Source organism: Anopheles merus, chromosome 2R, assembly GCF_017562075.2.
Source record: "Anopheles merus strain MAF chromosome 2R, AmerM5.1, whole genome shotgun sequence".
In the NCBI taxonomy this organism is placed as follows: Eukaryota; Metazoa; Arthropoda; class Insecta; order Diptera; family Culicidae; genus Anopheles; species Anopheles merus.
Window position 1 is genome coordinate 39,441,248 of NC_054082.1, and position 22,321 is coordinate 39,463,568.

The 22,321-nt window shown below is 42.7% G+C and overlaps 1 protein-coding gene across 7 annotated transcripts in view; it reads left to right on the forward strand.

Moving 5' to 3' along the window:
* Positions 1 to 22,321, forward strand: part of LOC121603668 (protein eva-1-like) — a 90,306-nt gene that overhangs the window by 42,758 nt on the left and 25,227 nt on the right. For all 7 annotated transcript variants that reach the window (XM_041932751.1, XM_041932745.1, XM_041932749.1 and 4 more), the window contains exon 4: positions 606 to 724. In XM_041932751.1, coding sequence (XP_041788685.1) covers positions 606 to 724 — 119 coding nt within the window. The remainder of the gene's footprint in view (positions 1 to 605; positions 725 to 22,321) is intronic.

Genomic DNA, 22,321 nt, shown 5'->3' on the forward strand with positions numbered 1-22,321 from the left:
TTATTCTTTTTTTTCTTTAAATGCTCCGTGATTCTTTTAGCGCTACAGCCAGCAGGATCTACTCACATACACACACGAGCGCGTGCCCGCGTTCACTCACATTCTCACATATATTGCATGGCTACGCACATAAAATATTACCAAGCTTTATGGTATTGCTCGGGGAAATTTTGTGGTTTTTTCGATCGGCCTCAGTCTGCCTCAGCCTCTCCTCTGAGCCACCGTTCTCGTTCGTTATTGTTTGTTTTGTCTCGCACTGTTATGCCCCGTGTGCTGTTGTTCATCCCGGGGCAAATATTATGCTCGTGTAATCCAATTAGTAAATAATTCAATTCGACCGAGCGTTTCATTACAGTGTACAGTTTATCTTTTAGTGTATCTTGCGGGGTTTGTTGGGCTTTTAAATGATCGGCAGGTGGTGACGGTTGATGGATGTACGCGCATACTGCGTTTTTGTTGCGTAAATGCGGTGCATCGAGGGTAGTGTTTAAATACATCTCATTAAAATGCACTGTTTGAAAGAGTACATGCAAATACAGAAATCTATTCATAACAGCTTTAAAAGATTCCTTTTAACACATTTAAACATCTGCCCTTTTTCACAGATGCAAACGAACGGAACTTGTGCCCGGCAAGCACGGAAGATGCGCTCGATATCAGCATACCGGGGACGGAAATAGAGATAAAGGCACCGGAAAGCTGCACCTGGCCAAACGCCTTGCAGGTAAGCGAGAACGGATTGTTTTCAAACACTTTTCGCTGCTGATACTATTCATACCATATTATGCTGGCGACGCGTAAAGGTGGAAGAAATGAAACTTTCAAGCCGAACATTGTTGCAGTGCCCGTAAACCGTACTGCGCAGGAACAGTGGACAGTGGTGTCCAGTGTGGTGTGGTCAAGGTAAAACTTTGACCGCGAGTAAGCGGAAAGATGAATAAAACCACCGACACTGGCGCCACCTTCGCTATTGTTTGTTCCCACTCTCAAACCAAATTGTTGTTGGTGAGAAAAAAAGACTCACAAAACGGAACACAGAAAAAAATTCAAACAGATGCCTTCCCTCAGCAAGTAAACAAATTCACTCGCCCATTCTATACTGCCGCGCTCGGTGACCACAACTCGGACGTGGATGCAGAAATCTCGCAGGGAAAAGAATCCCAGCACCAATCCGTCGTAAATGAAGGCAATTAACACGGAGCGCGATAAATCATAATTTATGCTAATTAGCAAACACTGCCAATGTCAGAATGCATAATTTATTCGACTGCCGCGCTCGAGCGCTTTGCAGGTCCAGGTTCCGCAAACGGATTCGCGCGTATGTGTGAGTGCGTCCTGGGTGGACGCGCCGCAAACCGAGCCAATGCTGCGGGTTAAGGGGAGCGAATTTTTCCACCATGATAAGCATTTCCGATCCGAACGAGCAGATAATGGACAAATTGCGTTTTGCTTCTTCAATCTTCGTGCGTTTGGCAAATTATACCGCAACAAGAAGCACTTTTCGGATGAAATTTAATTTATTTTGACCTCGTTGAACCTTGGCGACAGCAGCGTACTCCCACTCCGTCGGGACGGACCACCACTGTTATCACCTCTGTAAAAAGGCTCTTCTTCGCTCTTGCAAACACAAACATTCCCATTCTACTTTCCCCCGAGCGATCAAGTTCTTTTTTTTATCTCCAACCCCACCCAGTGCCCTCCCAATCGCAAAGCGGAGAAAGACGGGAAACTCATCTAACTGTGGTTAAGTTCCGCAGCGGCCGTGCCTTTGCTTTCTCGCTCCCGGTGCCGGGGCCGGTTGTTGTGCAAGATTGTAAGTGCAAGTTTTTTTTTATACGCGCGGGTCCCATTTTTATTATTGGGCTCACTTTTTGTGCCAATCTGTCGCAGCGAGCGCAATGAATTATGTTGCCACTGCTTTTGCGCTAATATTCGATAATGGGTTTCACTTCTTAGTGAATTGTTTTTTAATGAGTGTGGCGCGGGCAAACTTTTATTCCTGTTTGCGGCACATGGAAGCTGTTGGCTCGAACCGGTCGCTTTGTTGGATCTTCTTTTTTTTTTGGCGCGTGGATCACTGGCGCACGCGCTGGGTGGCCAGTGGCAGAGGCGAAGAATTGCTCACTAAGGAAGTAATAAAAGCGCCCAAGATACGGTTAGATGCGTTTGCGGCGAATTAATTATGACGATGGCTTTTTTATGAAATGTAAACTTTATGTTCTGGAGGGGGGGGGGGGTGTTTTTTTAATATCGCCAGTTTACTATTTTACGGTGAGCTAATATCATTGTTTTATTGTTGTTTTTCAAAGCCATTCAAGTAGAACATTAGAAGGGAGCTCAATATATTTTATCGAAATTGATATCCATTTTTGGGAATTTATTTACATTAGCAAACAATATTCATAAACTGCCAAGCTTTGGACCAATGTTGTTAAAGTTGTTAAAGAAGCAACTACTGTAGAAACAACACCAACAACAAGCATGTTTTGTACTTAATCACACATCAGCTCTTGCAACCTTACAACACGATCCGAGAAATAGGATGATTCTCGACCTCACCCACCCAAAAGCTAGTGGCAATGCTTTCCATGTTCGGGGCTAATATCTTTCTCGCAGATAGCACGCCTAACACCCTCAGATTGATACATCATACCAGCGCCCGGATGTTGTGCTTTAATCACCCTGGGTAATGCATGATAAAATAAAGCATCTTTGTCACAGGCCGCACCTACGACCGGTCGCTTCATTATCTGCGGGATTTCCCCACTGGATACTATCTGCGGAGTGGCAGCAGCCTTCTCCACCCAGAAAGGATGTCTCTGGGAGGATTAGTGCTTTGGCGTGTTCACAGCGTTCTATCAGCATTCATCATCGTCATCTTGCTCTGCGTACATGATAATGTGCTTACGGTAGACGACGTCGTTTGGAGGCGACATGGTTAGCATGTACGCCAGCACTCCAGCATACACTAACACACCCGGACACACACACACACATACACACGGACGCATACTTGTGTAGCTTTAGCAACGCTTGAGAAGGATGCATCAATACAACATTGACGCTAGACTTTGCATGCAGCAGGCCAACAGGCGGACGAAAATTTGGCTGCAAGAAATTCTTTTGCGCCTAAATGTAGACAATCGTTTTCACACAGCTATGTGTGTTTGCTTTCAGACGAACAAGTGTGATTCTAATTTGTGTTTTAACAGTGCATTCTCTACTTTCTTCTGTGCTTGTGTACCAAATGTACGAAAATACAGCTTAGGCCATGAATGAGCATGCACTATCCAAATCATGGTTGAAAGAGCTTTAACCCCGAACATAACATGTCCGTAGTTGTTAGTTTTCCGACATTGTTTTCGTACCCTGAGATTGCATTTGCGATGTAGCATTTTTGAAACTTCCGAACACGCTTTAAAAGTCCTAAAAGATTCATTTTGGAATGATTATCATATGCTAATCTCACGAATTGGAAAAAAAAAAACAACAATCAGTTTGCGTTAATTCCTTTGAGTATCACTGATTATTGAAACTGGTACAACTTATTCATTAAGTAATGTTGGCAGTGTCTGTTGCTGATTTGTTTTTACCGCAATAGAGAATGAGCTTTAATACACTGACCCGCTCTCATCCTCGAAATGTAAAGCTTCATCATCCAAAAGAAACATACGTAAATGGACTATCCAATGCTTTAACTCTGCCTCTAACGATATGAAACAATCTCCCCGTGTCTCTCACACTCACTCATATTCGTACCGCGTCCTACTGAATTATAATACTATCCTAAGAGCTACAAAAAGGCTCTGCCATCTAGCTAGGAATCGACACTTCGGACCTCAAGACATGCTCTGTAAAGTGCTGGTTGCAAAGCGGCATCGAAGTGGACGAAAGCTGTCATAATCCTTTTCTGAAACATTAGCTCACTCTTGCTAGTGGCGACGTCGTCGTCGTCGTCGGTGTATCCGCCCAGTACCGCGTCCGGATTTGTGGTTTTTCCCGTACTTCATTCCGGCAGGAAAGGAATCTTTCTTCCAAACAGCCATACCCGTCCCCATCGAGGAACGGCGCACAAAAGACGGAAGAAAACAGCAGTGAAATCCGCATCTTCTGCTAAGCGAGAGTCATACCCGCCCTGGCTTTTGCTGATGGCGTCTGCAGGGCTGTGTATAATCCTATTATTACGCTCGAGGGCAGTGCGGACGATAATAGCCAACTAGAAGTGGCACTGTCGTCCAAACCAGAGCAAAACTTTTCGCCTGAAATAAACTTTGCTAGATTTTATAGCTCAAGAAGCGCGGTCACCGGAACCGGGACTTCTGATCCACCCCGGGACCGGTGTAATGGATCTCAGCTGCAAAGTACCGCCGGATCCGAAACGTAATAACAATCTGCGTGACCAACCGTGTGACAGTGAGCCGTCACGACTACTCCTCGCAAGCTTTTACTTGCGAAAGAAGCTAACAGGAAAACCAGACGACATTTATTCCGGTCATTCTCTTCTTGCGCCGATACTTCAGTATAGAAGAATTTCATTTGCTTCTACTTTGTTAAGTATTTCTCCGTTTAAGCTACGGGAAATTAAAACAAAACAACAGGTGTGTCACCCATGTTTATGGTGACCTTTTTTCCAGCGTACCGCAATGCTCAATGGTGGCTAGCTCGCCGCAAATTTTCATCATTTCATTAGGGCCATGAGATACTTAAGTATCGTTTGCGTCCCTTTTTGCCAGACCGCCAATGACGAATGACTGCTGTCATGCGCTGCCCGGAACGCGTGCCATGGATGGAAGGCATTATTTTCACCTGTACACACGATGCTACGAGTGGTTTGCATTTGGGTTCACAGGTACGGAAAGTATGCTCGCTATGGTGCGTAGCGTTGTGCTGCCACTGTTGCCGAAGCTGGTTATTACTATGGACACTAAAATTTACTACCACCGTCACGTCACACCAGTCCCAAAAATGTTGCAAGAAGGTTTTCTTATCTTGGGGCTCATAGCAGGTAGTGTGTGTATTTGACACGGGAAGTCTAGTAGAGCAGATAGTTGGAGATCAAGATTATTAATATGCTGTGTTCCTTATGTTGGGGTGCGTTTTATTGCCAAAGTGAGTAACTAGCAGACATTGCATAAATTAATATTTTATCATGCGGATGAAAAAGGGAGGGAAGATCAGCAAACTACATTATACTTGCTGTTATTGTGATCAGCATAGATAACAAGCTTTACTTTAATATTTTATTAGTCTGTTTGACCTTCGTTGCCACAACATGGTCTACAGTGTTTGTTGTATTATTAACACGTTTGTGTAACTTGTTGAACATAAACCTCAACTTTCAGTGCATTTCAATAGTTTGCCACAAAGTTGATACAAACTTTAAAATAAATTGAAAATCATATTGGCTTGTGCTTTTATTGCTGAATGTTTAAAAAAATATTGAAATATTTAATTAACATTAAATCAAAAATGTTTCACAGTATTGGAATGACTATTATAGTATTAGAAGTACTTTAGAATTAATAATTTGATTATTTATAATATTTTAGAGCATTCAGTTAAAAATCTTAAGATTGTTTTTCCTGATTTGGAATTACATGAATTTATTCCAAACCTCCTACCTTACCTTAAAATTAATAATATTGTAATTCTTCTTGTAAATTTACAATTCTAATTGTAAAGGTTCACAGTGCAATTTAAAAATAAAGGAACGAATTCCTCATTAGTGCTGCTCAAAACTGTTAAAATATGAAACTTTTTAAGTATTAGAAAAAAAGGCAAATAAAAATAGGTCAGCTACACTTTATACCCAGTGTGATGTCACAGTACAATAGGTGAGTATAGACAAAGATAGCAAGTGGGCGACAAGACAATTGTTTTTCCTCGTTTGTTTCATTACGGCAAGCGATGTACCATATGTTCTTGTTCATTATTTACTTCTTCATTCGTTCTGCAGTAAATCATTAAGCAACAGACACAAAGAAGAAGCGTGAGGAAAATATCGTTTTATGTAGTCATACAACGCAGCGGTTGTTAAAACTGTAGAAGTATGGAAACATGAGTCTTATGATGTAAATGGCTAGGCGTCTCCATACAATTAATTGTGCTTGAAACACCAGGCTTCTCCATTACAGTACTTGTTTTATCTTCTTGATTTTTTAAATCTCACAGACACAGTACAAAGCTGTTCACATACACCAACAGTTATAAAATATAGAATGTTTTGATTAAAAAATATTCATAAAATGGGAACATGAAAAATAAATCAGCTGCATGTTTTATCTATAGATCCAGTCTGCCACCAATTCGTACAGATAAAGACTAACGATTTGTAAAAAAAAATCACATCATATAAGAAACATGAATTCAAACCTTTTACCGACTCGCAAATGCTATACGGATCGAATAGTTCTTATTTCAGCACTTCTCTTTTCCGAAGTATGGTGATTCTGGACGAATGAACATTTTGCATCCACGCCTTTGATAAATGACTTTTACTGAGTTATTTTTTCTATTGTATTCCATTCGCCATTTTTGCAATAGTTATTACGTGACATTCGAAAGCATAACAAAAACAAAAAATCGTTCCTCTTCCTGTTCTGAGTACAGCTGCTACGATCGAACGTTGTCACAAATGTGGAATAAACGAACTGAACGAAAAAATAAAGTATGTTTTTCTGAGTTTTCATCCATTCAAAACAGAACGATTGCATGAACGAACGATGCAAATAGATGTTGCGGTTTGAATTTTACGTATTTTTTTCTGAAAAACGTGAGTGATTCTTGCAGTTTTAATGTTTTACAGAAATAGATAAAAGCCATTTCATCTATTTTCAGTTGCTTTACGTTTTTCATTAAAAAAAATATGAATGTTGAATCGCAAACATTTCAACGGTTCCATCAACAATGACAACACGATTCCTGTTGAACATTTTCCAAATAAAATCCCTTCACTTAAAAGCAATTCAGCTAGCTTGACGATGAGAAATAGCCAAAGGCATGAGTTCAATTCAGCCACATAATTTTCGTACACTGGCTTAACGACAAACGTTTAAAGTTCGCTACTGAGGCAATTTTGCTTCGTCCCAGGAGACAGCGCTGCCACGTGTCAGGATAATTTATTTTCTCTCTCCAGTTCCAGCGGCTAGCAAATCGATCGATCCGTGATAACTTCTGAAATTGAGAACATCTGTCAGCAGCAGTGCGCGTCTAATCGAGGAAATTTCTTTCATTTCTTCATCCTAGCCATCTCAGGCTGCCAGCGTGCGCTAGAAATTGATGTGATAGTCATTTTTTTACGCTCTAGCAGTAGCTACCTCAATAGGATTCCAGTTTGCTCCGTTTCCATGTAAAACGAATAGGTCAATGTGTGTCGTATGTTACTGAGAGTGTGCTTTATTACAAAAGCAATTGTTCTTAAATCAAATTTTTATCTCTGTAGTATGAAACAAATTGAAATGAAACGATCTTTTGAAAAGCTAATATTTTACGTTCGTTTTGAAAATATGCTAAGATTGCGTAGGTAAACCTCCTCATTAAAGATGGAGCGAATAAATTACAAAACATGAAATCGTTTAAATATTAATATTATTCCTATACATAAAAATTTAACAAAATTCAAACAAAAGATACAGCAAGACGAACGTAGTTTTGAATGACCGGCTTTAACGAATTTCTTCAAAATACGTCTTAAGAAAATGTAAATGCTCCACATTAAAGCTTTCAGCACCATCAAAATGAATAATTTCTTCAGTGCCACTGCATGTCCCTTCGCGCGCACCCTTTTGCACTACGGTAAATTAAATAATCTCTGGCAATCACACCGAACAGATTTTCATTTAGTGTTTTACAGCCAGATGGTTTTGTTTATCGTCCTCCGTCAAACAACAGTCAACGCCATAAAACGGGCCAAATGGAAACACACACACACACTAACATACACATACACATAACAACACATACACCCGAGGCAAGGGTCACAAACGAGCGTAGAACTCGCTACACACGCAATCCCCAAGAATATCAGTAAAAATCTCCCTAAATTACTTATACCCTTGACGATATGACTCGCCCAACACTTTTCCAACACCCTTTCTGTCTCGGTTGCGTTCTTCTTTTTCGCTCCCCTCACGCTCTTTCGCTGTTTCTCATTCCCTCACTCCGCCGTACCATTTATGCGCAACCTTCCCACCGGGTCACTGAAACTTTGATCAAGTTTTGCACCGCTCCTTTTACGACGCATCATGATAGGTCGGTTCATAAACGAAAGGACATTTCACATCGTAAAATGCTGTAAAAAGTGACATGTTGTTAGTCATGCACATGCAGCCCACATTATCGCTGCGAGACGTTTCATCACGCATATCATTCAAGACGGACGAATGTTGTAAGCAAAGGTGGCATACATATACATATACAGTTATACGCACATGATCCATTGTTTATTCATAGAAAATACGCACTTCTGATGATTATTATCCTTTGGAAATTATTTGTTCAAACAATAAAATTAGGCCCTAATAATGTAGCTCCTGTTGCATTGTACGAAACAACCGAAATTTAACACAAATTGTACCACCAGCTGTTCAATTTAGCACAACTAAACTTGTTCACTGGTCGTGGCGTAATTGCTCCACCAGCGTCAAACCCAGCGCCCTTACGCCTAGACAAGCATCACGAACTGTAACCTTGTTCCAAGCCCCGTCCCAATCCCGTTCGACCCTCCCATCTTGTGAAAATTCATAAGCTCTCGTGTTGCGGTTTGGTTGGCGCTGGAAATATACTGCAGAGCATTTTAAATGAACTATAAAATATTAATAACCACAACGGGTACCTCAATTCAATTAATAAATTTATAGCCTGTCGTTTGCCGAGTCACTCACTCACTCACCAGCAGCGACCCTTGCTGACCAAGCACGTTTAGAACCAGTACCGCCACTCGACCGGTGAAACGAAAAGTCACCGGAAGGACGGCACAATTTTCAAATGAAAAATTGGTCGTTTGGTGTAATACATCAAAACTTTTACCCACAGGCAGGGAATTTTGCACAATTTATCGGCATGAAAATGTTGATCAAGTAAAAATTGGAGATAAATAACAAACTTTCTTGTCAAAACGCACTGAAAAAAAAACATATTAAGCTCCATCGAGGTGTGCATATTTCATAAAGTTTTGTTCGAATAAAATGTTTTTTAACAATTTTTCGCTAAGTTTTTTTATATTCTATAAAAACTGCACTGAATTGACGTAAATCGTTCACGATTAACACATTGATAAAACGCATCTACGCAACAGGTAAAGCAACATAAAATCGAAAGCATTTTATGACAGCCAGAAAAAAAGTGTACATACTGTTTTCGCCGTCCTTTTCGGTCTGCTTTCGAAGCGAACATCATCATTTTGCACCTGACCATGTAATCTATTATTTCATGACTGTAGCAAGTAGTACAACCGCGGGCAACTCCGTTGAGTACCATTTATTTTGCTTGCTCATCCTATTTTCTAGCGCTTTAAAGTCGTTTATAACAGGATGCAGCAGAGGAAAACCATGACTAATACAAAAATGATTAAATAATAACAGTAGCTTAATGGTAACAAACTTTGTTTGATAACTAATTAAGAGTTTGTTTAGATACAACAGTATAGGGTTATCGATTAAAACATATTCTACTCCTTATATGTACAGCAAGGAGGTACTTACAGTAAATATAAAATAAGTTCTGCAATATCTCGTCAATATCTAACATCAAAACAACCACCCCCTGGGTGACAGTGTAACCAAGTGCACGCTTTCCTCAAACACGCTCGCTTACATCGAGATCACCTCTTCGTGTTTGGCTGATAATTTTAAGTCAATTACCTTTTCAATCTATTAAAGTAATTATTTCCCCTAATGAGTCCCGCCAGCCAAGTCATTAAAGTCACTTGTAGCCGAACGATTCGAAATTTGCGTGACTGAATGGTGCCCACCATCCGAATCCAACGGGTCGTTGAACGTGAGCTTTCGTGAGATTGAGCGCTGCGCTACCCAAGCACCTTCGTCAAGTGTCTGTTGGCAAAAATCGCAGAAGCACGAACAAGTGGAGATTATTCTTTTTGAAGTGTGCGAACCGATGCTTGGAACCATCATTGATACTTTGAAGTGTTGCACCCGCTGGTACGTGGTGCTTGAGGAACGCTAGATCCGGGTGAAAGTGGATCGGAGGAGGAATTAATATTTCAAACTACCACTTCATCGACAATCTGGCCAGTGCGCAAATTTCCCGCATAATGAAACTAAGACCACTTGATTTACTGTGTTCTGTGCCAAGTGTACTTTACCATTCAAAGAGGGAATCACTTTCACAGTTGCGGGAAAACCTTTTTTTTTAAAGATCGAAATAAAACAACATATCATGCATCTATGCTATGTATTTTTTTTGTAAGATACCAGGGTGTAACTTCGTGCAATATCTGTAATTAAACCAAAAGCATCTGCACCCGTTGCACGGGTGGTGCTATTTTTGCCCAATCTAATAATGAACTCTGAGCAAATCTAAGCTCACCTGATTAACGAAATTAGCTATTTCCCCGAGCCGAAAATATTTAATAACAGTGCTTCACCTTTCCTGCACGGACAGTCGCCGCAACAGCAGCCGCACGCAGCTGGCTGCTCATTTAAACTCCACTTCATGCGCCCACGCTCGGCAGTTTATTGATTGTAAATTAGAAAATTGATTATCATCTCTCGGAGCGAAATTGACCGCACTCGGGAAGCCCGTTGCCGTGTGCCGGTGGCCGCATTCCCCGATCGCGGTGGAATTGAAACTCGAGGCCAACAAGGGAAAACTTTTTACCTCAACATACCTTCCACAATTTGCGTCCCCGAGCATTACTTTCATTTCAGCTGTGGACGCTGCAAAGGCGATTATTTTCTCCCTCTCTGTCTTTTGCACTGTCTTCATCTCACATTTGCTTTAATTTCTCCTTCACACTCATTCGCAAACACAGGAATACTTTGGCACAAAACGGGAACGGTAAAAGCACAATCCCACCGGTGCAAGCGATAAGCCGGAGGTAGCAGTCCACCAGCCGCCGGCGCGGGGAAGAGAAGTAGGCCACAGAAGTGCGGAAATTCTCCGTCCTCCCGCGCAAAGGAATTTCACCCGGAAAATCCGGCCTTCACATACCGGTAAAAGCCACAAGCTATCAAAGGCAAGACAGCCCCAAACCATTCGCTCCCGTGCATCTTTCTCGTTCCTTCTCTTTCGCTCGTTCTAACTCTGTCGCTTCCCCCTCCCGAGGGGCAAAAGCGTCGTTTACCATCATTTTCCACTCTCGGCACACTTGGCAAAACTAGTTCGAGCCATTGCATCCACTCGGTGTGGCCGTCCACCCACCGCCAATACGCCACACCCTTCCCACTCATGGAAAATCCATTCCCGTATAAACAGCTCATTCCGTTGCGCGCAGTTCGGAAAATAACACCGGGGCGCAATAATGTTAATTAAACGTTTGTGCTCTCGGGCTCCGGTAGAAACCACCGGGAGCTATCTTCCACGACTATGCGACCGAGCGTCGTCGTTGTCGTCGTCGTCGTCGGGTGGGTTTCAACTACGGGGCTAGAAAAATGGCACGGCACAAAAATGGAATTCATTACTCTGATTAAATTAGAATCCTTTTCGGTATTAACGCTCCGGCCGCCCCTCCGGGGGCGTAGGAATCCTTCGTTCGTTCGACGGTCGGTAAAGTGAAGCGATTTCTAAATTTGCTTCACCACCGTTCAACTACCTCTACCGTCACTCTAGCGACCCACTTCCACACCGATCCGATGCAGGCTGCCGTGTCGCCAACCTACACACTATCGCACAATCTATCTCCCTGGAGCGGTCTTCCTGTGCCAGCGATTACCAAACCAGCGCAGATGACACACAAATACGCTCTACGTATTCTGTCCCCGTACGCCTGCTTCCGTATGCAGGCACGCAAGCTTCCTGACGACTGTAGTGCCTTCTAGTATATTGTGCCTGCCAGTTTCATCGGTTTCTGTGCTTCTCGCATTCTGTGTGCATTAAAAAGTATCGCCTAGGATGTCAATGTCGGGAAAGCGTTGTGCACCATACCAATCTACACGAGCCCACGAGTGTGGGAGGATGAAAGTTTATTTTTTCCGGCCTCTGCTGCTGTATCTTGCATCTCGACTAATCTCGCGTGGTTCGGGGTAAGATGATTGCACGCTGCACATTGCGATAGGAGCGTGTTTACAGACGATGCCGGTTTTGCAACGCACACACATCGCTGCTTCGGAGAACAACATCTCATTCGTACTGATTGCTGACGAATCGCAAGACAGACGATCGTGCGTCCTTGGAAACAGGGGGCGAGCAGGGTGAAAACACGTCCTCACACGTGAAAAGTAGAACGATACTGGCTAACAAAAGCACAAACCGTCCCATTCACCAGCGTTCGCTATTCTCTGTCGGTGTTTTTAGCTCTGTCCGAAGCTTTGTGAATGGAATGCACGTAAAACAACAGTTGCTTTGCTCCCGTGCTGTTTGTATGTGTTAAGTCGAATGCTTTGTGATGCTGGTTTGTTGTATAATCACAGTGTTTTTCTTCTTTATTTTAGCGCGAAAAACATCAAATCAACACCATTTTTGTCAAACTCGCTACCAACACACAAACAAAAACAAATACATTATATTAAGTTATGCTGCAATTGTAATTATCTGCGTCCTTGCATTCTCCTGAGGATTAAAGGTTTAAAAAAACAAGCTTCACTTTTCAAAAATTAAAAATAAAACCGTCATCACCATTAACCAACATATCAACCACCGGGATGACGGAAATAGAAATGTAAATGCACAAAAAAAAAAAAACATTCTGTGTGTTTCTTTTTCCTTCTCCTTTCGGTACTCCTTCCAAACGGAAGCAATATTATACCATCGTGGAAGCTTTTCCCATGCTTTTCAGTCCTTCACTTCTGGCCCCACAGCACACAGCAAAAACTTACATTATTATATTGTTCCGTTGCCATTGCCATTCCGGTTTCTCCTGCTCTCCCAGCCCTACCGCAACACGAAAATTACAATCACCTCCGCCTGTCCGAACCATGCCGGCATATCTCACTCTGTCAGCTTCAACAAAACCCGATGTGGCATAACGCGACCGCTGGGCACGTGAAGCAAGTGAGAATATTGAATTTTTCATCGTACCGTTTCCATTCTGGCACTCGGTTTCATGCCGTTCCATGCAGCGCTTGATTGCACTCAAGGCGAAAGCTTTTCGCCCTTCCAAAGCACACATACAAAGAGTGAATAAAAAAAAAAGAATCAAACAAACAGACAAACAAACAGCTTTTTGAATAACGCAAACAAACTACTGCACACCTCGACCATTCGCACACGGTACATGTGTACCGGACAGAGCGTTTTATGTTTACTTCTTCTCGTTCATTCGCTCCCCTGTGTTTGCTTTTTTGAGGAAAGACGATGCAAGGGCCCCCGAAGGACGCATATTTGCTGAGCAGGAGCAATGAACCATCGTAAGCTTTTATTGTCTGTTTTGTAGCTAGACGGAAAAAAATACCGAACACTTTCTTGCATTACCTTCAAATTTGGGGTTGTCCCATTTTGAAGATGGTCGTTTAATTTTTTTCTATTGACAAGTTTTACCGAAGAATTGTTATCGGTGATTCGTGTTTAAAACAGGTTTAGAACAGGTTTAAAAAAAACTTTCACGATGTTTGAGACAGCTTTTCTTACTACCGATACTGTTATATTTTTTAGATACATTTTAAAGCTACAGTGTAAGACGACTGCCCTATCGTTTTCTTTGTAGTCTCTGAGAGGATTCCAGTTTGTACACAATAACCTCGAAATACTTATGTACAAAATGTACAAAATAAAAATACATAGAAGGATCATTTAACTCTGAACTAATATCGTATCATCTATCTATTTCTCAAATGTCTTTTTACTTTGATAGAAATTAAGATGTTTGGACTAACTGATTTTTTATACAAAACATACCATGAGCTCTAATGGGTTAATTTGCACTGCCCCCTGACCTAACGTTAAGAGCCTCCCCATAATCTTCCGCTTTATTGACACCCTTCAAATTGTCATATTTACAAGGAACTCATCATTGACTTGACGTATCATTATACCGTCCCATTCTTCTTCGCAATACAATCCCAATTGGGCGGAAATGAAATTCGATCGAACAATTCACCCGGTAAGCGCTGCCGAAAATACTACCGCAGCGCTGCAGCTTTACGCCGATGTTTTATTCAAGCGCAAATAATACAGTCGAAGAGTCCATAAAACTGACCCCCGGCTCGGCTCCCTAGCGTCAAGTTGTGATACTTTTGTTTTCTTCTTCTTTTAGAGCCTCACAAACCCGATATCCCAAGCCCAGCGTACCCTCTTCAAACTGACCACCGCATTACGGGGCACTTTTTGTTTGTATCATGCCCGTAGCTGCCTTTCACTGGGAGCTGTTTGGCTTCATGCTGGGGCGAGATCGGAGCGAACCAGCAAGAAGCAACGCAATATGATGAATGCTGAAAAGATATTTCAAAATGACCAACGATATCACTTGTAAGTGACGTGACGCTTGAAAGGCTGCCAACTGTTCGCACCGGAGATGGACAGACATGCGAGAAAAAAAACTGACCCATGCGCCATGAATGGGGCGTACTGTGTGTGTGTGCGTTTCTTACCGAGCTTCTTTTCATTTGCTGTGCGTTCCTCACCATATGCGATTCACAGCAGTTGCAGAAGGAAAAGCCTGCGCAAAAAAATAGCAATACCACCCGTATTGTAATATATAAAGGCAGTACTTTCTACAGCTGCTTCTGCTGGCACCCCCGCTGTGCTTCGGTTTATTCTAATGTCGATTTTATTGTGCAGCCAAATAGCTTTCCTCGTTTTGCGCCCAACCATTCGCTCTGCATTGGTGGTACATCTAATGAACTAGCTCCGGCTGAACGGAGGATGAGGGCAAAAAGAATGTACAGCGAAGTAAGATCAGTTCAAGCGATAGAAAAAAAAACGAAAAGAGAAAATAAACCAAACACCCTTTACCGAAGGGCTGAAGAATTTGGTACTTTCGAGCCGTCATCGCCCATCACGGCCGGATTCACCATACGGGGGACCCGGCTGTTGTTGGTTTCGTCTATCTGTTGTGAGATACACACTCCCTAACTTAACGTGCAATTTTATGTCATCTTCATTTTCATGCGTATTTTGGGGAGGCTTTTGCTAGCGCGTTGGTTGGTGGCGCTGGAAATTGTCCCACCAGGAGTAGAGCAATATTAGAAGGGAAAGCCTTTCCAACGCCACTTGCTCGGTTTCCAAAGCGTATGGGAAGAGGAGTGGCTTTTCCGTATGGTAAAGCTGCTGCTGTATGCAATTTATGTGAGCGTATGTATGTGTGCTATGAAGTGTGTGAGTGTGTGCGTGTGTGTGTGTGGGTTGAGAGTGAGGGCTTTGTAAGCAAGTACATCGCCTTGCAGAGAAGGCAGTTTTACGATGGTGAAGATATTTTTTCCACATTTTTATACGACAATGCTACATATTTCATGCATATAAATGACTGTTTAGTGTTTTACACATACACACACACATGCACACTCAACGGGTAGCGAATGACGCCAGCTTGCTTCCCAGACAGCCGCCTATGCCAACCTAGAAGAAGTGAGCGCGGTTTGTTAGATGAATGTATTCCTACCAATAAAACTCCACATTTGTCCAGTGCCGGTGCATTGTGTGGTTGTCGGGCTGCCGCTCGGGTTGTCGACTACAGTTGGGCAAAATATTTTCCCTGCCCTCGGCCACTTTGTTTTTCCGGTTCCGGTTCCACTTCCAAGTCTGCCAGCATTTGACTTCCAAGAAGGCGTTGAATTGCTGCTGTAGATGTACGATGCACAGATTACACCGGCGGCAGTGGTGGTGTTAGAGTGTTAACTTGAAAATGGTGTAATTTTGAAAAATGTGCTGCATACTATTTGCCGGTAGACGTTTTGGTCGTGTTACACGTGTTACCAGTGCATCAGCACACTTTGTAGTAGGACTTTGTGGGGCGACATTGAGTCTTGCTCAACATAAGGCACTATGGCGTTCTTTGCTCATCTAATTTATTATATTTTAAGTGAAATACTGCTCAAAGAAATCATGCAAAACAGTTCTTTTAGTGTCATGATTGAAAGTAATACAGCTATTTAATCAGAGTTGAATGAAAGTCATTAGATTACTAAATCCAACACTTTAAGTTACCTGATATTTATCGGAGCCCCTAACATAGTCTTTAATTATGACTTGTCTTTTTGTGCTAAATTTAATAACTAAAGAGAATTACATTTTCTTAGAAATTTTGTCACACAAATCATTATTTTTTATTAAACAATTTTCCCCATTTCTTGTGAATTCTTCGTTACTAAGTGGCTTGGTAAGAAATATAGTGGGCCGAAAAGAAACATTCGCAGGTACAATTTGGCAATGGCTTTCTTGGAACTGTCACAAAATCGATACGAAACCTTCAACCTCCTGACGAAGCGAGCGAGGCATGATGGGCGTGCAACGAAATGTGAAAGAAATGAAATGGGACGATGTCAACTGAACCAATTCCGGAGATTTACTAACAACTTTACACACGCACGCACACACACATGTATAAATGCTTAAAAAGTGAGCTTTGGCGGGGACCACCCCCAAACCATACGCCATGAATTATGTAACTATCAGCAAATGTGACACTTTTATCTTTCCCTTTTTGGGGTACTTTTCGGGCACCACTAAAAGGCGACCTGTTTCTTAACTGCACCCGGACTTTTCTTTCACCGAATGCGAGTTTTACATTTCTCTCAGCCAGGCTTCGTTCCCTACACCCACCGCCTGTCACCGGGCGTCCGACCCTACTGGGACCCCTTGAAAAAAGGACATCAGTCAGGGATCGTTGAAACGGAACACGGGAACTGTGACGCTGATGGGCGGAGGTAGCTTTTCTCCGAGACCCGTGGCAACCCGAATGCACGATGTAACGAGGGATTGCAGTGAAACCTGTGTCAGCTACACACTCTACACGCTGCTGCAGCCCTCCCTATTTTCCTCTGCAACGCTGGCCACGCTGAAGAAGATTAATGTGCTCGTACGCGGCTCAAATCGGGTTGCGCCCGAAAGAAAAAGGACCCAGCCCAGCGGACGGGAGGGATCGCGAATCTCGAAAGGTTGTTAAATTTAAGGACCTCTCTTCGCTTCGCTTACCTGCTCCGTCGAGTGCCGTCCTGCTGCCTTTTGTCTCACTTCAAAGCGCCGGGTTCGCACAATTTGATACGGGCCACATGAGAGCGGTCGTCCTTCTTTCGACTCCCGGTGACTGATTGTCAAACCTCGGCGGTTGGCGGCCCGCCCGTTGGATCGGTCCGACGGACGATGAGCTGGGCTGGGTTTCGCTGCCTTAAGAGAGTATTACTAAATTTCGTCAACGTGTCGTCATCGCCGTGCGCGTCGAGCCCGAGTTGCTCGTTTCTTCAAAACCGGGGCGGGCTGGAAAAAGGGAAAACTGTAACCCATCACAGTATGGCGCTTGACGTGGAAGAAGATGAACGTTTCGATTTAACGCTCACTACACATACACACACACTCACTTGAAGTTGACTGACAATACAAGGTTACCGACAGATGCGCGAATGAAACACTCCGTCATCTCTACCATCCAGCAAACGGTTCAATTCATTTTATAACACGCTTGAATTTTACAAAAAATTGGGTTTATGAGAGAAACTTGTCGCAAGAATAGCTTTTGCTCGTGTGAGTTTGTGTGAAAAAATGCTCAATTTGTTTGAGCTGGTGCCAACTCAGATCAGTTCAATTGCGAAAAATAATAGGAAAGTTCACAATAAAGCTTCATGCTTAGGTGATACTCATGTTGCGCTGGATACATCGGGATTATTGTACAGTTTAGTATAATTGTACATGTATGTGAAATATTCCGTATTATTTCACACTGAAACAATTTCATGAGCTTGCAGTATTCTATACAATTCAATTCAAATTGTAATGAAAATGCAACGAATTCATTGGTTGGTCATTGCAGAACTCAAGGCAAATCACTATACAAATTTTACTGAATTCCCTACGCTTTTTCCTACGCTTAATTCCTACACTATTCCTACGCTACACAGTTACTACCGAGTATGGTTTGTCGACTGAAAATGGTTCGGTATCGGTATCGGTTCTAGTATTGTTACGAATCCGAATACGGAGCAATTCCAGGTACTGTTCAGATAAATATGTGAAATCAGGAGCTGTTTCTGAATCGGTATGGTTTCATGATCGATTAGAGGACCGGTAAGGGTTCAGTATCAGATCCAGGTCTAGTATAGGTTTACTATCAGTTCCAAGACCGGCATGGATTCATGAGCGGTTTCAGGGCCAGTATGGGTTCATGATGAGATTGAGCACCCTCATGGGTTTATGATAGGTTCCATGGCAGATGTGGTTTCATTACAAGTTACAGGACCGATATGGGTACATGATTGGTTCCAGGACGAGTATGGATTCATGAAAGGTTTCAGGACTGGGGTGGGGTCATGATAGGTTCCAGGTTGATTCCAATAGGTTCCAGGATTGATTCCAGGACCGGTGTGGGTTCTTGATAGGTTCCAGGACCGGTATGGGTGCATGATAGGTTTCAGGACCGGTATGAATTTATGATTGGTTTTAGAACCGTTATGTGATCATGATTAGTGCCATGGTCGGTTCGGATTCATGATCAGTTCTTGGACCGGTTTGACCAGTATTGGTTCAGTATTGGAACGGCATATATTCAGCATCAGATCCAGGTCCAGCTTTAGGTCATGTGCAGTTCTTGAACCAGAATATGTAATGTATGGTGTCAGGACCAGTATGAGTTTAGTTTTAAATTTAGGTCTTTTAAGGGATCGTCATAAGTATGTTGTTTTAAAAAGGTTTCGAGTCCATTATTTAGGCATATTCTTAACAGTAAAGGGGATCTTTGAAATTTTATAACGCAGCCCTGTAACTTGGCCAGATTAATTAGTAAAAGAAGAAATTAACACAATATGCAATATTTACTTCTTATTATAAAGAATTATTTTACACTCGTGTTGTGTAACTTCAATCATAACAGTTAGAGTGTCTGAGACGAACAAGTTTGAGTTAAGAGCTAGACCGAAACGAGAAGTAAAAGATAAATAGTTTTTATCTTAAGGTTAATTTGATAAGGACATCTGATATCTGGCAATATAAACGCATGAGTGAGAGAAATATAAACACGACATAAACTGAATACTACATCAGATACCGAAAAATGAAGTTGCGTAAGTCTATCTATAAGGAAATACAAATGTTACTAATACTACTTTATATATTGTTCAGTTTCGTTGATATCATGAAACTAGATGTGTTCTGTTCCACAAAGAGAAAGACTCACAAATCCAATGATTTTGAACCTACTGCAAATACTTCCTCTACATTTTTGCTGCTGCAATCATGTACAAAAAGATCCAAAGAATAAAAATATCAGACTGGAATTACTTTACACGAACATTAACATCTTATCGAACGCAATTGAGTTTCTTCTAATTTGCACGAATTCAAACGACTCCCTTTCCCTCCCTCCGGATACGGAAATTACTCTCACCTACGACACAAAATTCAATTTGCATCCGTAATGCGATTCTAATAGAGGTTACGCGAATGTTGAGTGTTTTGAATGAAATTGCATTCGGTACAGCACGGTTCCGCTATCCCCGGTATCGCGTCTTAGTGATAATGCTCGTTTGACGCTGCACATCGTAGCGCAATTAATGGAAATTCGTATGTATAAATCGTTCACCTTTCACCCGCGTTCGGGATGCTGTCGGATAATTTGCTTCGCTTAGTCTATGCGCATAGTCTATTCATCAGCTGCTGATTGAAAAATTAACCATATAGCGGCGGGTGGAAAATTGGAATTTCCAACGCTACACAAAAGGGCGCCGTTCAACTGTTAACCACGTCTGTGTAAGCGTTTGCGGCAGTAAATTTGGGCTGAACTAAACTGTTATTTTCTATCAACGCGCTGTTTATGGCAAGGTCAAATTGTGTAGTGTGCCTCCGGTTAAGTGGTGGTTTCGATTTTCTTAGCAGTTTCATGTTTGTATTTTTTCGCTCCGGCATTTGCTTCCTGCCACGTCTTGGGTGGTACGCCGTGACTATCCTTACATAATCGCCATTCGACGACATTACTACCTACTGGCTGCTTACCACTTTCCCCGTACGATGCAAAATTGAAAGCGGAAAGGAAAATGGTCCCGAAATCAACTAACCACATCCGGACCCAAGCAGCCGAGGTGGAAAATTGAATGACTCTGTACGGGTGCATAAAAGCTAATGTTTCAAATCCTTTTTATTCCTTTCGAAACCATTTTCAGCGACGGTGTTTGGTAAGTGTATGTGTGTCGTCCTTTTTAAATATACCAGAAAACGAGGAGACAAGCGTTTGCATGTGTATATGTGGTAGAGAGTGTGTGTCTGTGTGTGTGTGTGTGTGAGAGAGAGAGAGAGAGAGAGAGAAAAAAAGAGAGAAAGAGAAAGAAATAAAAATAAAACGAAACTGTGTAGTTACAGTTGAACACTACAACGTGTAGAGAATTGAAACACTTGCAGTTCCGGAAGTGAATGGTTCCCCCGTACGGTACCGTGCATGTACCGGAACACAGCAATGGTGCGAGCTCATACACACAAGCCAGCACGGATGCTATACAAAGTGCACGTTCCTGGCATCTTAGCAACACATTTCTGTAGCTAGGCGGATTTTTTTCTCTTTCTTTCTCCCAACTAGCTTTGTTGCAATGTCATAACTTTTTTACCCGGGAAGCAGGTTTAGATAAAGCCACCGCGAACCGGATTTGTCGCGTGGTGGTTTGGTGTCAAACTGAGGGTGACGGTAGAGGTAGCGGTGCTTGTCATGCCCGGGGTCAACGGTAAACCGTGGCAAACTGTTTGAACTGCTTTGCAGCTTCCTTTCGGAGCGACATCCCTTCCAACGAACCATTGCTACTGTTGGTTGACCTTTCCACAATCGCTCGACTAGGGCCTGTGTCTAGCTCGGTGGCATCCTTCTCTTATCGATTTGTTTATTACAGTCCGTCCAACTGCAGGACAACCCAGGCCAGTAGAACGAATGCAAAAAGTAAGTGAATGAAAGCGCTGGCGAGAAGAGTTCGTCTGTCCTTACGGCGCTGGAGCAGTTTTCCTTTAAACACAGGGATACTAGCACATGCACACAAACATACGCTACAATAGGCAAACTGTATTGACAATCGAAAGACGACAGCTTCAACCACCAGAACCGTCCTGGAGTGGCTGGCAGCTTTTTTACCTATTTTATCTTCCTTTGCCTTTGCTTTGCTGCGCTGCCTAGACAGAAAGGGTTTGAGCCAGTCGCTTCCGGTGCTGTAACAAAGCTTCCATTCGCGATCTGCACGGTGGGCGTACTGTGTTGTTGCTGGACTTGAACTGTAACAGAGAATAGCGCAGACACAGCTACTTCACCGTCACCAAAGGGCGGCTCCGTCGCAAAGATGAATGCCCGCCGGTGGCACGAACGCAGACCAAAAGCACAAACCGAGCGCCTTCCTTCCGGGCTAAGGGGTTTGTGGAATGTTTACGTACAATGCAACGTCCCCGGGATGAAAACACCCCATGGTGCTGGTCTTGCGTAAAATACCACGGAAGAGCTGCAGCGCTTGAACGATTCTGGTGAAATCTCTGCGCGGCGCATGAAATGTGGTTACCTCGCAAAGTAAATGTAGCAATTGAAAGATACCGGCTGGCAGTTCTGCACAAACGTACATCTCGGTACAGCTTGCACGCACTAGCAGCAAGCTGTTATCACACCGTAGTGTCCTTACCAGGCTAACTAAAGCCCATCCCCGGAGAAGGCGCAACTCTTTCCATTCTCATTTTGAAAATCTTTATTTTTTAACCACATAGCCACACATACACACAACACACGCTGTAGCAGATAAACCGAACCAAACCACCTGGCATGAAGAAGATCGTCTAAATCTGTGTATTAAAATTTTATGCTTTATTTCGGTAAGGATTTGCTAACGTAAGCCGTTTGCTTTTGTGCTTCTTCAGCGCTAGTTTTGCTAATGCAATTCGCATCGTTTGCCCAAAGGCACCAGCCGCGGTTGTTTTCGCGGGATGAGCAAAATATGTATGCTAAAACGAAGCTACCTCACACCTTTAATGGGCGCAACGTGCTTTGCATATGGAGCTTTTCAGTAAGTGGATGTAGTGTTGGGTTGGGCAGATGTGAGTGGTAAAA